The sequence below is a fragment of the Gymnodraco acuticeps genome, unplaced genomic scaffold, assembly GCF_902827175.1.
Source record: "Gymnodraco acuticeps unplaced genomic scaffold, fGymAcu1.1, whole genome shotgun sequence".
Classification (NCBI taxonomy): Eukaryota; Metazoa; Chordata; class Actinopteri; order Perciformes; family Bathydraconidae; genus Gymnodraco; species Gymnodraco acuticeps.
Genome location: NW_022991986.1, coordinates 79,719 through 97,536, shown reverse-complemented (window position 1 = coordinate 97,536; position 17,818 = coordinate 79,719). Strand labels below are relative to the sequence as shown.

Here is a 17,818-nt window from a genome sequence, read left to right as displayed (position 1 = left end):
TCACAACACTCCTAAAATAACATTACTTTCTTAAGCATAATTTAAAATATATGCTGTTTAAAATCTCAAATTAGATCTATTGTCCATCTATATTTTGATTATTATTTAATGGAAACCGTCCATAATCAAAGAGTCATTCGAATTCAATAAAATACTTATTTCACTTCAATAAAATACTTATTTCACTTCCTTCTGTTTTTGTACAAGAATAAATAAAAAACTGTCAAATTATCAAAGACTTATTTCACTCCAGGGTGATAGCAGGACACCCCATCTAGTCACTCAGAGAGAATCAGGACAATCTGATGTAGAGTTTCAAAATAAAAGACCTTTGAAGTCTCATATATTAGCCATCATCCCTCTGTTTTTAGATAAGAATAAAACAAAATATATCCAATATCAAAGACTTATTTCACTTCAGGGCGATAGCAGGACACCCCATCTAGTCACTCAGAGAGAATCCGGACAATCTGATGTACAGTTTCAAAATAAAAGACCTTTGAAGTCTCATATATGAGCTATCTTCCTTCTGTTTGTATCCAACAGTTCAAATGTTCGAATTACATTGAACCAGAATTGTCCCCCTTTTTTCTTTAACAGTGAAGAACATTGGATATGTTAATGATATATTGACCTCAAAACTCAAAATGTACCCGGTTTTAATTTTGAAAATCTGGTCACCTTATACTGTATTCACAGCATTCAAGCCTCAAAACCAAGCAGTTCCAGCTGACAGTTCACAATCTGGGACTGAGCTGTGAATATGTGTGCATGCGTCTATATATATTTGTATTCACCTCTGCAACCTGTTCCCCTCCAGAGATGTGGTGGCATGCTGCCGTTAACATGAACTGCCCTGTGAGCAGGTAATGAGGTGCACCGAGCCACACATTTCCAGCTAAAGGATATTCTGTCACACTGTCAGCAACACATCACACACCTCATCACAAATAGAATTAGCTCCCCGGACAGCGGCAGAATGACGGAGGCTGGATGTTTGGCAGGAAGCGTAATGGCAGTGGGGTGCTGGTGGTGTTTTCCTTGTAGGGGAAGCAAAGGGCAGGAGTGTGTATCAGCCCAGACACTTAGTGTGGTGCCAGTTATATTCACCCCATCCCTCTGGAGTGTGTGTGAGGATGCCACCTCTAAATCTGCAGTTGAGATATAGTTCTGAGGGGTGGTGTGAGATGTGAAGAGGAAAAACTTGAGGTGAATGGTCTTTCGGACCAGGAATGAGTGTGTTCAACATCAGGAGGCTGTGTTTATATCTCTGTGGTTTTCTTGGCCAAGTGTGAGTTTGATGTTCTGCTCGTGTGTGTATGTGATCACGTATGGTTGTCTATGTGTGTGTCTGCTCCCGGCACCATCATTAGGTCCTAGGCAGTCCCGGTGTTGGGGGTGTAGCTCCGCTGCTCCTGCGGCCTCTCAGGCCAATTTAGGGGGAGAAAAGCACTTCGATCCTGGCCTGCAAGTCTGAGGGTCCCCAGCGGGAGGCAGCGCAGCCCTGCAATCTATATTGGATTTATTCCTTTCCCATCTACAGGCCCCACAGACCCCACAGAGAGGAAGTCTCAGCAGCACTCTCTGTCCCCCTAAGACAATATGTTATGGTACACACGGGTACACATAATCGTGTAAATACACACACTCACAGGCACACACTCCGAGTCTATCTTCGAGGCACACTCCCCCACAGCAAGGAAGTTATAACGGCACACTCTCCGTCCCTGTGGGGGCCGCCGGAGGTCAAAGGTCCTCTGACAGACAGACACATCACACAGTGAGTTATTTCAGCCGGACCATTGTTTCTCTCACGGAAAATATTGTTGGGATTCTTAAAGGCCAAGGTGTAAAATGCCATTTTTATCACATTAAAGCAAGAATAAAAGAATTTACATAAAACTCAGACAAGGTCAGGCAGGAACGAGGTTCTTAATTTAGTCTAATCAACTGTCATTTGCATCGCGCCATTTGCGCAAGGTATTGCCACTAACTGAATAAATGGACTTCTTCAAGCTCGAGGGGGGGCACTCCGCTTTGATAAGCTGGCATCATAACTGATTTGCATATATTACTTTGATTATCTCATTACTAGGATGATTCTTGCGGAATTTTTGACACTCGCGCAATCGAATTAAAATTAAGGCACGCAATCAATAAAAGGGCAACGCGGCTGTGAAAACACACGACACCTCAGGTCTGTGCGGTCAACTAGCGACGATGATGGCGGTTATGATGATGATGATGATGGTGGACGTGATGATGATGATGATGACCTCTTCAGCTCACGAGCTCCTGGACTCAGTAGTGGCTTTAGGAGAGTCTCAAGCTCCTGATTCCTGTGATCAAAGCAGTAATCAGTGGAGACAATGGGGGCCGTGAGATTGCGGCTCTCGTGTGGGTGACCTATCACCTGCCATGAATCCAAGAGTGGCCCGCAGGCGGCGGCTCATGTTCCCTCGATCGATAATAGCGCTCGCATCTTTCCTCCGACTCAAGCCATCTGTGGAATGATGAAATCATGCGTAAAGACGCCTAGCCTCGGATAATTTAGCAACGCAGCGCCCACAATAACCGGGCACATTGTCGAGAGCAGGTAGAGGCATGAGGGCCATCAACTCAAGGTGATCATCTGTCACCGAAACCTCAAAGTGTCCAGCTCTTGGATCTGATATGTGGCTTTAAAAGCCTTCAATCCTTTCAGATTCTGCTTGATTTTCTTTGTGTTCTCATGGCAGGATCCACAATACTACATTATGACAAGTGGCTCATTTGTTGCCACACACAATTTGTCTGAGGGAAGAAGATTTGGAGGCTCCTTCTCCTCTAATAGACTCTCTGGAGCAGCAGAGGCACACGTCCACGTTTTAAATGTGTGATGTAAATAATTATAGGCTTGGAAATTGATTTCCTTACGACCTTCTCGGCAATTGAGGCCTCCGAAATCCCCCCAAAGAAAGCTTCTTCTGTTGAAACATTAAGTCATTAATTATTTTCCTTACATAAGGACAAATTATCGAGTCAGTTGAACGAAATTAGAGGCCTTTGTTTCGGATCAGACCACATTACCGCTGGAAATTACGCGTGATGGCTGCGTGCGCGCTCGCCTTTGTTGTTTCGATCATCGCCTGTCGCTCTGAACTCGCGCTAACAAAGTCATTAAATTGACTCCCTCTCGCTCTCATTATGCGGGCTGTTAATAACCGCTAATTAACTTTGCTTACGCGCGCCTTAAAAGCCTCCCCCTCCCCACACACACTCTCTCTCTTCCTCCCTCCTTTCCTTCTTGGCCTCTCAGGCAGAGCAAGTGTCCAATTATGGGACGGATGGAGGAAGAGTCGAAGGCCAGCAGCCAGTTAGTGCACATGTTGCACATTTATGGGATAATAGAAACATAAATAGGATGTGGGGTTCACCTTTCTGAAACTCTTTATTCCTTGTTCCTATTGTTCAATATGGAGGCAGAACAATAGAGTATCTATCTCAGGATGCTTGATACAAAGTCCCTGCAGACATCATGTTGATGTATCATTGGGCAAGATACTGAACCCTAGATGCTCCAGCTGTGTGTGTGTGTGTGTGTGTGTGTGTGTGTGTGTGTGTGTGTGTGTGTGTGTGTTTCCCTGAACAGTATGAATGAAATTGAAACGTTCACTTTAATTAAAAGTATTATGTCAACAGGTTCTACATAATTGTATAGAGTGAGCTTAAAGGCAAACATATTCATTTGAACTTAATATGTTGACCTTTGACTAACCTAATGTTGCACAGACTGGAAACACGTTCTGAATGCACCCCATTTCCTTTACATTATAACTGGGTTTTACCTGTTTGCCTACACATCCAGGAGATGGCGCCAGTCGAGAGACCCTCACTCTGCTGATGGACCTCATCAGTGTCACTTCTGTGGCCTTGAGAGTCTGCAGGAGCAAAGAGAGCATGCATCACGGAAAGGCGTTAAAACGTGTGTTTGAAACGCACCTCCCTGTATAGTGCACGATAGAATAGCAACGACTGCTTTAAAGGCACAGAAAGCATGCATCCCGCAGTCTCCCCTGGGTATGATCAAGTTAGCATGTTATGCAAATACCGGGGAGGCGACCTCTCTCCCCGCCATCTCTTCACCTGCACGTCAAACAGACGGGAAATTGAAAATGTGAAAATTGCGCACCGACAGCTCCGTCCCCCCTAATGTATGCGCGTAATTAGTGCATTTAAACAAAGCGCGGATGTCCTGCTGGCTGAAATGGCGGCTGACATCTCTTTTTCCACAGGGTTAATAACAGTGTGCGGATAAATGAATCAAATTGTGGCCCCCAAATTACAGAGCGACTCTAAATACCCGTCTGTATTACGCGCGTCTTGTTTGTGACCGCGCAGGAAAAGGCATAACATTATATTGTTATTCCACTCATTACATTGATTTAGACACGAATAAACAAGCGGGGAAGTTTGTGACACTGAAAAGTTGCAGGTGGGTTAAAAATGACAACATCCGGGTACATCTGACTATAATAACGCACCAATAAATCCAGGAAGAAACACACATTTGTGGATTTTAATAACGCTGAAGGGTAAATTAACAAAGAAAGGTTCATCAGAAAAGCATTATTTTTCTTCTTGCTTTATTTCTGCACATGCATTTCACAGCACTAGCTTTTGTGACTGTTTAAAATAGAAATACAACTAAGATATTGGGTTCGACGGCACCTTAACTAAACAGATCAATGGGGCTCTTATTTCAGTTTCAATCACAAAAGGCTGATAACGCTCTCGCTTTAAAAAATAGATCAAATAAAAAAGAACTACTTACATTTCATTGTTATTTTTTTTTCGTTTGCTGCAGATACATAACGGTGGGGATGAAGAAGAAGAAGAAGAAGAAGAAGAAGAAGAAGAGGAGGAGGAGAGAAAATGAGAGAGTAAATTGCAGCTTGCTGAAGTTTTTGGATTGAATTCTGAAAATGATCCTTTTAACAGTGATGGGCTCTGAGGCGAGGATAAGGGTCATGCCATTCACAGCGGGTTAAATAGACTTTCATTTAAAATTACATTCCCGGTCCATCTCCCCCCCCCCCCCCCCCCCCCCTCTCTCCTCAGAGGAGTCCCGCGTGCTCCCCCTGCAGCTCCTCATCACTTTCTGAGTCCATCACAACTCCTGCAGAGCTGGAGGAGAGACGGACAGACATTAATACTGATTGTAATCCTATTATTAACTACTTATTGTTTCCCCTGACTAATCAATATATATTTGGATTGAAACTATTTTAGGAATTCAGATCCCACTGTAGATATTTCTGTACGTGTCTCTGACTCTGTCTCAGACATGGCTGCAGGTGCTCTGAGGCTGAAGAGAAACTCCGAGCCAGATTTGTATTTTAATCTTTTCAGAAGGATTCAAGAGACATGCAAAGCTTTAGCTATAGGCCTGCTGTGATGGGTACTAATTCAGGCTACCAAAAACCATCAAATGAAGCACAATCATTATTTTAACATTTCTGGTTTATTAATCTTTATGTTATTATTATATTAATATTATTTAAAAAAGTCCAATTACACAATTCTAAAATACGTGTAGCCTTTTAAAAATTATATTTTAAATGTATTTATATATGTTTTATTGTATGCTGCATAGCCTTTGATTATGTGCTATTATTTAAATAATTTGTCAAAAAGAAATTACCCCAAATAATATAAAAGTAGGCCCTTTTATTAAAAAGCCCTTAAGATAAATTGTTAAAATGGAGGTCGAACAGTTAATGTTTACTTAATGGACACGCACTAACTGTTGAAGTTGATACCACTGTTTTAATGTAAAGACTGTCTTTTTTTCCCACAGTGGAAACAAGACAGTGGGGTAAATGGAGTTTAAGCTTCATTCATTTTATATATAACTTATATTGTTACATGTTCAAAATGCCATGGAGAAAAATGCGTTTGTTTTTTTTCATGCATGATTCTGGACTAATCTTTACAATCTGATTATTGTGTTTGCTATATTGTTTTTAATGAAATTAAGTAAAAAAAAATGTATTCTGGCCACTCATCTGTACTGCTCTTTGAACACAACACAAAGCAAGTATGCAGATAACCTGTTATACTGAAGGACATTTAAACAAACAACTAAGGTAAGAAAATGGAAAATAAAGCAAGTGTATCTTCTAAGTTCGTTCCACTGAATAAAAGCAGTCCATGTCAGGCTTTGGTTCCCTTTCCCTCAAATTAACTTTAACGGTGAAATATATAAAGCCAGTCTCTCCCCCACATACACACGTACGAGCCAATGAGGCGCGCAACAGCAGTGTGGAGAGAGCAGAGCGCGCAGCCAAACCGCTGTCTGTCATTAGAGGAGTGACAGTGAGAGAGAGAGAGATAGAGGAGAGAGAGAGAGTGACACCCGGCACGAGAGAGGAGAGAGAGTGACACACCGGCACGAGAGAGGAGCACCCGGGACCCCGAGAGAGGGACACACAGAGAGCAGAGATGAACCGAAGCGTCGACATGAGCGGTCAGTTTGAGGAAGATCTCCACGAGCGGGCCGAGAGGAAAAGCAGCAAATCCCCCACCCTGCTCTCCTCTTACTGCATAGACAGCATCCTGGGCCGCCGCAGCCCCTGCAAGGTCCGGATCATAGGGGCGCAAAGTTTGCCCGGCAGAGGGGAGCTGGACAAGGCTGACAGTAAGTTTGGACATTTAAAAAAAAGTCTATCGGTTAAGCATTGCGAGGTGTGAGATTCGGTGCGTAATGTTAAATAATGCGTCAAAAAGAGTTGTGTTTCTGCAGCAGAATATCGTTTTTATTTTATTTTGTATGAATGTTGGCACAGTAACACATGGAGCCTGTCAGTGGTGCAACCCGTTAAGCAAACTCTCTGAACTTTACGCGAATATTTAGCTTTTTATATGGAACACTCATTCTGTCCAAGAACAACAACTGAGTGGAACTTGGTGCAAGAAGAGGCAGAGGTCTGCTTCATGTACATGTTAGAAAACATTTAGTGGGGATTCAATTATAAACTATCGTCTCTATTCACGGAGATCCAGGTGTCTAAAACCAGTAAAAGACAACATATTATTTATAGGCCTAAATCACATATATTCAGAGGAAAATGTGTGCACCTTGTATTCATTTGTGTCGAAATCTTCCTCCCCAGGATCGACGAAAGACCCCTTCTCCCTCAGCGCGGACATGCACCTGCCCCCCAAGCTGCGCCGGCTGTATGGAGTCGGGGGGAAGTTCCTCCACGAGCACCCGGACTCTCTAGACCGGGAGCGGCTCCTCATGGAGGCCAGCGACAGCCTGAAGATCAGCCAGGCTCCGCAGGTGAGCATCAGCCGCAGCAAGTCGTACCGGGAGAACGCGTCCCTGAGCCGGGGAGAGGGCGACCAGAGCCCCGGGGAGGGGTCGGAGGACGGCAACCTGGTAGAGCTCGGCCCGCTGAAGTTCGAGGAGGACGCCGGAAAAGAGGAGGAGAACTGCGGGGACGCGGCGGCTCTTTCCCCGAAGGACGAGGAGAGGGAGAGCTTGAACGCCGGGGATGGGGACGGGAGGGACGGGGAGGACAGCGTGTGTCTGTCGGCGGGCAGTGACTCGGAGGAGTGCATGCTGAAACGGAAGCAGAGAAGATACAGGACTACCTTCACCAGCTACCAGCTGGAGGAACTGGAGAGGGCTTTCCAGAAAACACACTACCCGGACGTCTTCACCAGGTGAGAAAACTGGATGTTTTAAATTAATTTTAAATGTTTTTTTTATTTAATTAATTTGTTATTACATTTGTATTTTTGTATTGTATATATTTAAATTTAAAAAAGGCTTTTAAATGTTGTTTTCCAAAACTATTAATTTATTTTATTTACAAATTCTGCATTACAGCCTATTCTTACAATTTACAATGAGGAAAATGAGGCCTAAGAATTGTAATTTACATGCAAATATAATATTAACAATTAAAATTCACCCATAGACAATTGTGTTTTATAATCATTATGGATATATTATTATATAGGTTTGAAATCAAATAAAACAAATGCATGAAAACATTTGAACTGTTCTCTATGTAATGCATTGACAAAGGAGATAATTAAATGCATGTTTTTATTTTAAATAAAATATCCACCACCTATTTAATTTTCAAAAGTATACTTGCACATTTAAAACAGGACAGTCTGCAGGACTCACCTCATAAAATGCCCCAACAATAAGCCCGTGCACCGCATTGTGCTATGGGGACGTTTTGTTACCTCTATCTGAGGCGGACCTGGTACTAAATACAGTCTGCAAAAATATTATAATAATAATTAACCTCAAAAGCAAGGACACCGGCCACACAAAACACGGAGCTTTACACACTTTCTCCTTTTTGCTGGTAAATGCTTAAGAAAACAAACAGTTATAGGATTTTTTTTCTCAGGGCCTTAAGAAAGTATTTTTCAAATGTAAGATTGATGTGTGAAAGTGTACGATATTCTCCCACAAAGACCTACATTTTCGATTTCTTTCACCACTTGGATTATTCATATTTTCCAATCGATTTACTTTAGGCGACTTGTAGGTCTAATTTAACCTGCAGCCGCCTCGCAGTGAAGGCAGCGTCAATTGCTTTGTGGCAGGCTAGTTTAGATGTCATTATTTCCAACCATTATGTTGTTACAGTGACAGGCCTGTGCTAAGGGGAAATCTAACAATCACTAGGCCTATTTCTACCCATCCGTGACAGGGAAAATAGAATATGGCTGTGGCGTCTTTCTGCAGTTTATCCAGGGTGCAGCACAGAAAATCAAGCCTATTTACAGCCGTCTATTGTTGACAGTGAACAACAGGAGGGGACAAAACAGCAATTCCACATCTCTGCCAAACGGCGGTCTGTATAACCTTCAATTTCTCTCCTTCTTACACTTTAAATATAATCTTTTTTCAGAGAGGAGCTCGCGATGCGTCTGGATCTCACCGAGGCCCGTGTGCAAGTAAGTGTTTATCTTTAAAAAAAAATCACCCTGCTGTAAATCAAATCATGTTTTATGTCCTGTGTATAAAAGCTGGGTAATAAGAGGTGATATGCGTCACTGATTGAGGATCAGCGATTAAAGGGGCCAATTTGAGTCGGTAATTTATTACAGCCAAATGTGTTAAATGGAAGGTCTTTCCTGTTATTGAATGTTATTACGCGCGTTTTAGAGGCAATTAAGGCGAGGCTGGCGATTCATAAAAAGATCACTTAGTGCAGGAGCAAACACTGTCCTGGGAGGAGATGGTGTGTGTGTGTGTGTGTGTGTGTGTGTGTGTGTGTGTGTGTGTGTGTGTGTGTGTGCAGGAATAGCAGAGAGAGAGAGAGAGAGAGAGAGAGAGAGAGAGATAGAGAGAGAGAGAGAGAGAGAGAGAGAGAGAGAGAGAGAGAGAGAGAGAGAGAGAGAGAGAGAGAGAGAGAGAGAGAGAGGGGAGGGATAATGCTGTTTGATTTCCCATTATGTGATTGCAATAGACCTGCATTGATCCCATGCTTTGCACTTGGGAGCGAATGGGAGACCATTAAAAGGTGTTTGCTCCCCCCCCCTTTCTCCTCACCCCCCACCTCCCCCTCGCACTGAAAGCGTGGCTTGCATGTCGAAAGCTCGAGCTCATAACCAAGAGAGACAGTTCAAACAGCTCCGGTGCAACAACAGATGTCTCCTCAGGGGCCCAAAGGTGAACAAATCACTTAACGGGCGCCATCAGGAGGTGATAAAAACTCATAAATTCCCGAGGGGCTGTGTAATGCTAAACAGCCCTCTGGGAATAAAGTGTGTGTGTGTGTGTGTGTGTGTATGTGTGTGTGTCCTTCAATCTCTCCCCTCTCGTATTGACATTTTGCTCATTGTGCTTCTGCAGAGCAAACTGGGCAACAGTGAATGCGTGGGAAAGTTAAATACTCTCCCGGGATTGAAGTCACTTGTTCTACATCTCCTAAGAATTTAATTTAAAGCGCATTAATTGTTATTGGAGCCAGTTCAGCGGCAATCTTCTGGATCTTTTGTTAACACGGCTCTTAATTATCTCCCCCCCCCCCCCCCCCTCCTCCTGTACAGAGGGACAGGGGGTTTAATTAGACAGAAAGCAGATTTAAGGGACCGTGAGCTGCAGAGTTTACCGTGCATGTAATTAGCGGTGACTTTCCGCCTGTTGGACAGCACCTGAAGGAGACGGTGTTAGGGAGCATGACACACTCCATACAGTGTGTGATTACCAGGAGACAACTGCGTGAGAGCACAGTTTGATCAGACCTGCAGGACAGAGTTTAAACGATATATAAATACCATGCAGCAAAAATGCTATTTATATTGACAAAGCTGTTTTTAATGCATTTAAAGAGAGATTAGCTTCAATCAAACTGAGATATATATTTTATAGAAGGAAAATAAAATAAACGGTCTGATTTGCACACCTGTTCTTATTCATTTATGGACTGCATGTGTTTTGATGTGATTTTATGCAAGTCAGACAATTTTTCTAAAGCTTGAATCTATTTAAATCACATGAACCAATAGTTTGAAAGGAAGGGGTGAAAGGGTTAAAAAAAACATAAGCATTTACCAGTTCTAGACTTTTTCATGTATTCATGTTGGCACAAGGATTATACTGTTATAGTTATATTCTGGGTTATTTCATTTAAAAAACAGTAGCACCAATTACCTGTTTTAAAAGTGCCTCAGGAATTTGGTCCTATAGTAAGTAATAAGTCCTGATGTCTAGAAAGTGTTGGCACAACATTTTATTTCCCCCCTACATGAACCTGTCCCTTCCTAACATAATTTTCCTGTATCTTCCTGCTAACTTAGATGAAACCTCATATTAACCCCCTCCCTCGCGAGCCTCAATAAACTGTGATTGAGGGGCAGACATGGCCCCCTAAGATCAGGAAAAGTATATATTTACCAGTTTTTGAGGTGATGACTGTCTTCATTTGAATCTGGGTTCACCCCATTGTAAGAACAGAAACTTTATGCACCTCCAAAATGTTTAGAAAGTGTTGGCAGTTTTTAAAATTCCCTACACATGAACCTGTCCCTTCCTAAAACCATGTCCCATGCATCTTCCTGCTAACTTCAGTAACATGAAACCTCATTAATAATAATACATTTATTTGTAAGCGCTTTTACAGGTGTTCAGAGTCGCTTTACAGAGGTAGTAAAAAAAGGACAACTAATAAATATAGTAAAATTCACATTAAAATCGAGCAATAAAACAATAAACACCTGAACTAAGAACATCCATAACATTCACCTGTTTGCAACTTGCAAATGATGTATCACTCGTATATAGACTCTTATGGCACTACTTCTATTCTATTGTATTGACTTGCACTATTTGATCTGTGTTATTGGGTTGCACTGTTGGAGGAGCCTGTGACCTCAGATTTTCATTGTCATAACTGTAGCTATGTACGAATGACAATAAAAGCCTTGAATCTTGAAAACAATCACACATGAAAAGCCAGTGAGATACTAACCGTCCTCCCTCGTCTCTCCTCAGGTTTGGTTTCAGAACCGCCGGGCCAAGTGGAGGAAGCGTGAGAAGGCGGGGGTGCCGGGCCACCACTCGGGCCTGCCGTTCCCCGGGGCCCTGACAGCGGGGCACCCCCTCAGCCACTACCTAGAGGGGGGCCCCTTCCCCTCCCACCACCACCCGGCCCTGGAGTCGGCCTGGACGGCTGCTGCAGCCGCGGCCGCCGCCTTCCCGGGCCTCGCCCCCCCGCCTCACAACGGCTCCGCCTCCCAGCTGGGCTCCCCCCTCGGCCTGGGCACCTTCCTGGGAACGGCCGCCATGTTCCGACACCCCGCCTTCATGGGACCCACCTTTGGCAGGTAAGCTGCTCCCAAAAGATCCTGCTCCTCACACACAATGCAATACAAAGGGGCTTTGCGGCACGACCACATTTTAAACTTAGTATTGCCAACGTTTAGTTTTGATTCACAAAACACAGTAAATGGGGCCGCTTTAGCCAACATTGCTCATTTCCTGCTGTCGTCCCCGGCCAGATTTTATTTTATTTCGTTCATGGCATGCACAACTTAATGTATAACAATTATTTATAAAACATGTCTCTATAAACACACCATTGACCGAAAAGGAGCAGGGAGAAGAAAATAATCTTATATTACATATATTATAGATGTCATGTCCTTCATATTTTCTTATTCACAGCCAAACATAACAGTATCGTAGGATCAATAGGATGATAATGGACACCTTTTTAAAATCACAATACATCAACAGCATTAGTTATAAAGAAAGGATGACAGACAAGTGGATACAGGCTTTCTACACGAGGCGTTGTAACAGAACAAAGCTAAAAGAAACATGTGGCACAACACACACTCTCTGCACCTGCATGTATTTACATTAAAGGACATGCACTAAAAATGCACAGCTTATAATAACCCCCCCCCCCACATGATCACGGTTCCAGTGATCAAGACTCACACCACATTACTGTTTATCTCAGTGTCTGATTATAAATGTTACTCTGTTAACCATTCACAGTGGTGTGTAATCACTCTGTCAAATGTCTTAATAAATTAACAAAACGTGTGATCCTGTGAGACAAGCTGTGACACTCTGCACTCTCCATAGGCCACAATTAGCTTCTCACTTCTCTGTCCGCTCTATTGTGTTAACATTCTTCTTGAGAGAGCTGCAATAATTAGTCAACGGTCGATTAGTCAAAAATAATAATGGCCGACAAAGTCATTTTTCCAGATAATGCTTTTTAAAGCCTCAAATGGAGACGTCCTGCTCTCCTCAGCTGCATATACACCAAACTAAAGCCTTTGGTTTTGGACTGACATTTACAAGACCAAACCGTTGCTAGCTGCAGCAACACAGTGATATTAAAGCTTGCAACAGATAACGTCAGGCGGTTTAGGTTCAAGACACCTGCAGCCAAACCTAAGACACACAATACGTCTAAAGGAAGGAAAATCTAAGACACAATTATCGTTATACAATCATTAATCCCAAGCCGTGACCATCTCCATCTGCTGCCATTATGCATATTTAAGAAGCACTGCTGGACTTTAACACACACAGACACTGTTTACGCCGCTATGGACAATCTTGCACTAATGTACAATTCTCAAAGATATTTAAGTGACTGTTATTTTGTATATATTGATTGATGTGTTTTTATGTGTGCATATACATGTGTCTGTTAATTGTGTATATATAGGACATCTTTTATACGTATTTTTGTATTCGGGATTGTGGGAAACGGTATTTCGATCTCTCTGTCTATACACACAAACTGAAAGATTGACAATAAAATTGACTTTGACTTGAAAAACAAGATTTCTGTGCTTCCTGACCTTTGAACTTGTCTTCACGTGTCTTAGATTGTCACATTTCTGTGTCCCTGCAGGCTCTTCTCCGGTATGGGTTCCCTGTCCAGTGCTTCCACGGCTGCAGCGCTCCTCCGGCAGTCCGCCCCCCCCCCCTGTAGAGGCCCCCCCTCACCCCTTGCTGAGCGACCCCTCCTCCTCCGGCCCCCCCCCACTCCGCTGCAGACCGCCGGGCCTCCAGCATCGCCGCGCTGCGTCTCAAAGCCAAGGAACACTCGGCGCAGCTCACCCAGCTCAACATCAACCTGCCCAGTGGGGGGGCCGGGAAGGAGGTGTGCTGAACACCATCTACCCCCCCCCCCCAGCCTCCTGTCCCTCCCCACTCCCCACTCTGGAGGCTGACGTTCTCCTTTTCATCCCTGATACCTCATGTTTCCCCAACAAAATAGCACGACCAAATTCAAGAGAGCACTGGCTAGACAAGTGTGTGTGTGTGTGTGTGTGTGTGTGTGTGTGTGTGTGTGTGTGTGTGTGTGTGTGTGTGTGTGTGTGTGTGTGTGTGTGTGTGTTAAATACAGCTCTGAAGCTTCACTCCACTCCAGAATAATTACAATATTTTTTAGGACAGCTAAAAAGATGACAAAAGAAGACTACTTCTACTCGTAAGTATCATAGATTTAGAAACAGCTACGTGCACACAAAACTAAATACTCTTTACAAACAATTGAAGTACAATTACTACTTTCCTTCAGTAGAAATTTGAGGTGCTTTTAAGTAGTATTTACATTTGATGTTTCATTTAAGATGGAAATATTGAAACATGAACTGTTTACATTAAGTTAAAGTTCAAATGTAACATGCATTCATTAATACTAAGTAAGAAGCAGTATCACTGACGGGGGCAATTTTCTTTGATACTTTGAGTACATTTTTAAGTAAAGGTGCCATCTAAATAAACGTATTATTGTTGCTCCTTACTTTGCCATGTTTTACCCAAGTAGCAGGGCTTCAACAGAGTATGGTTGTTTGTCTGATTTAAAGTATAGGATATGTCTCACACACACACACACACACTCTCACACACACACAGAGAAAGCTGAAGAACCGCGGGGAACCCAGACTTTTAGAAAGGATTCCTGTTCAATGTGGACGTCTGGAGTGCTCGACATTAACACTGCTTCATCTGTATGCATCGATGTGGGCTGAGCCAGTCTGCGTCTGTGATAAAAGGCGAGTTTGGAGGAGGAGGACCCCCCCCCCCCCCAGAACCAAAGGAAAACTGTCCATAGACCTTCCATAGCCTTTTCTGCACGCCTGACTCCACTGTCCTGCAGTCACACTCAGAAACACAGCTTTTAAACCTCCGAATCAAACCGGAGTTATCTGAGGTTCTGTACATTTTCTGCAATTTAAGGTTTATCCTCCCACTTTTGATTTAAGGACTGGCTTCGTGCCTGGGTCTGACTGCAGGGCAGAGAGGAGATGTCATAAAGACCTGACTGTGTGGAAGAAAACTGTACATATTGTGTAAAAATGGGAAAAAAAGTACCAGAAAAAAGGATGATTTTCAAAACAAGGTCGTGTATATTTCAGGAGGCCGTGTTTTGATAATTTGCACTCGGTGTAGTGTTTAATGAATGTCGCCTTGTGTAGAATTTCACCTGTGTTTATGAATTATTAGGATTTTTAGATCATTATTTATGTCAGAACTTTTCAGAGGAACTGAAAGAAGGAGCGTTTTTTTCTTCTTATCAAGTGATTGTATGTTTCCTGGTTTAATAATGCTAATTTGAATAAATTACATTGATAAAATGAGTTTTATTATTTCAAAATCCTTTAGGACTGACATAGGCCTAAACCGGGACAAAATAAAAATGTGAAATAGACTATTATAGAAATATGAATAAAAGCTGTTATGAAGAAAATGTGCTTTCTGTCTTAAATCAAGGACTAGTTTTCTTACATTCTAGGGAAATTAACGGACTTTTTGATACACATTTTACTGCCTGTAAAGTAAAAATAAATACATCCGACTTTAGTAGCAGGTTGTGTGATGTTGGAAAGTGCATGCTGGGAAGGAAAAAGAGGAATGTGTTTCTGCAGCGATGGAGTTGCAGCTCCACCCGAATGACAGAAAGTAATCCCTCCGCGCTGCGTGCGTCTATCCTCTTCACGGAGTTGACAAAATACTGACCATATATTCATGAGCCTAATCCCCAACATGAGAAACGCGCGACAAAGGCGAAGGGCTTTTCAATTAGATCGCCCACTTTATCTGGGGGGTGAGGAGAGAGGGAGGGGGGCGTCACAAAACTTCCTTTAAACCCCCTTTAAAGGCGCTAAATTGGTCTTAACATCTGTAAAACCATGTCGATGGAAGCGAGTCCCCTTTGTCATTAATGAAGTAACAAACCACTTCATCAAACGGCTTTCACACACACACACCTCATCGAGTTAATACCCCTAAATCCCTCCCTCCCCTCCTCCATTGGATCTAATGCAGGACTATTACAGCAATCAATGCGTATTCTCCTCCGTTTGACCCATCTTTGGTGCCAGAGCGAATCGCGTGAAATTACCCCGCGGATTAATGTAGTTCCTTCTTTTTATTGTGTGCATCTGTGAAGCCTCTTCTTTATTCATCCGCAGCTCTTGTTTTACAGGTCTGCAGGTCAGACACCTGTTAATCACTCAATTTAGCGCCAACAAGCGGGCATTACATCCCATAAGGGACATTTCTGCACATGCCTCACACAAAGTCACACCTGCTAAATGAAGCAGAATGCAAAAAAAAAAGCAGGAAGAGGAAAAAATAATATAAAAACAATTTTCTCCTGTGAGCTCCATGTGTTTTTATTCCTTTGGTGAAGCGCACTGAGGCGTGTGTGTCTCTCCCCTTTAGGCTTTAGATGAGATTGTCCGGGGGAGTTGTAATCTTATTGTGAATATAACTAATGAATGGCAAACCAATTTGTCCCTAATATCTGGGGAATGCTGGGAGGCGGGTGACCTGCTGGGCGCGAGGCTTAAACTTTCTTTGCAGCGCAAAAAGGCGAGAAAATTGAAATGCTGTCGCGGGGCAATGGCTGCGGATTTATAAAGTCACACTTGTTGGATGTGTGCTCTTTCATTCAAGACAGGCCTGCACTTGGGATTAGACCGTGAGGCTTTCTTGTTGCATGAATGATCCTGATAATGAATGTTGATGGATGAATACAGTCCAATCATGCGGCGTTTTCTAGTAAATTGCGAAAAGAAGAAAATGATTTGGGTGGATTGAGCAGGGCCGTAACGCGCCTCGTGTAGGTTAATCCAGGTGTCCAGGAAATGTCTGACTTCCCATTTCCATCACCGCCTCCACCCCCCTTCCCCCGGACTTGATTTGGCCCATGATTTGGATTCTCCCGGGCCTCGTTTCTCCCACCACGACCCTTCCTGAGAGAATAGGCCCAATCACTCCACCGCCTCGGCCGGATCAGTCCTCACTCAGTCCCCGGGAGAGGAGCTCTAAAAGGCGCTTTGATGAACAGCCCCCCCCCCCCGTCCTCCTCACCTCTCCCCCCTCAGAAAGAGCTGAATAGCCGGGCCATGGCACTGCGCTCCCCTCTCGGATCGCCCCTTAATTCCCCGTCTCTCTTGCTCTCATCCAATTAGCTCAGTGTATTAAGCGGTTTATCGTCTCATAACCGGCCTTTCAGCTCCAACAAGGGAGACACTTTGCAATAGGACCGGCTCTCCTTTTGACACCTCTCGGCTCCTGTATGTTCCCCCAGCTATGAATAACTGCAGCAGAATGGAGGACTAATTCCCTCATCAAAGCAGGGCTTGTCCATCGCTGGTCAAAACGACAAGCAATAAAGCTTAACGCCACAATACAAAGAGACTTGTTCGACCTTATTAGCTTAGCTGGGTCGAATTAATGCAGGGATTCAGTTTGATGGGTTTGCTCCAAACTGGGAGGACAAAACGGGGCCTCACTTAAAAAGCTGCATGAGGGATGGAGGAGGGCTGTAACTTCAGGGAGAAGGAGCAAAACAACAGGGCAGAAATACATTTAACTTGAGTAAAAGCACCAACGTGTAGCCATCAAAATACACCTAAAGTTACAAAAGTGAAAGTCCTGATTCTGCACTTTGATTTGATTTGAATCCATGATACAAGTATGCATCCTTAATGTTGCAGCTGCTATAAGATTAGCTTTTGGGAACTATATTTTAGCCTGTACCTCTTGCAAAGGAATCAATAAAGCTTTAGCCTAATTCATGATTTGTTGGTTGTATTTTGAGTAACTAATCTGAGTCTTCAAAGTATACAAAGTTAATAAATACATGAGTAAAACAAATATGTTTTGCCTCTGATATAGAAATACCTTTAAAGAAACACTCAAGTAAAGTACCTCAAGTTAGTGCAAAAATACAACTTTTACTAAAAAGTGGAAAAGCATTAGTATCAAAGTCCTTTTTTTGCGTAAATCCCATAGTACAATATTTATGAATGACTGATG

At 43.1% G+C, this 17,818-nt stretch overlaps 1 protein-coding gene across 1 annotated transcript; it reads left to right on the top strand.

Moving 5' to 3' along the window:
- The first annotated feature begins 6,292 nt into the window (after positions 1-6,292).
- arxa (aristaless related homeobox a) lies at positions 6,293-13,789 on the top strand. The gene is given in 7 exon segments (XM_034201084.1): positions 6,293-6,679; positions 7,155-7,710; positions 8,922-8,967; positions 11,510-11,841; positions 13,395-13,458; positions 13,460-13,515; positions 13,517-13,789. Coding segments are annotated over 7 exon segments (1,389 nt in total). The 5' UTR covers positions 6,293-6,483; the 3' UTR covers positions 13,656-13,789.
- The last annotated feature ends 4,029 nt before the right edge of the window (positions 13,790-17,818 follow it).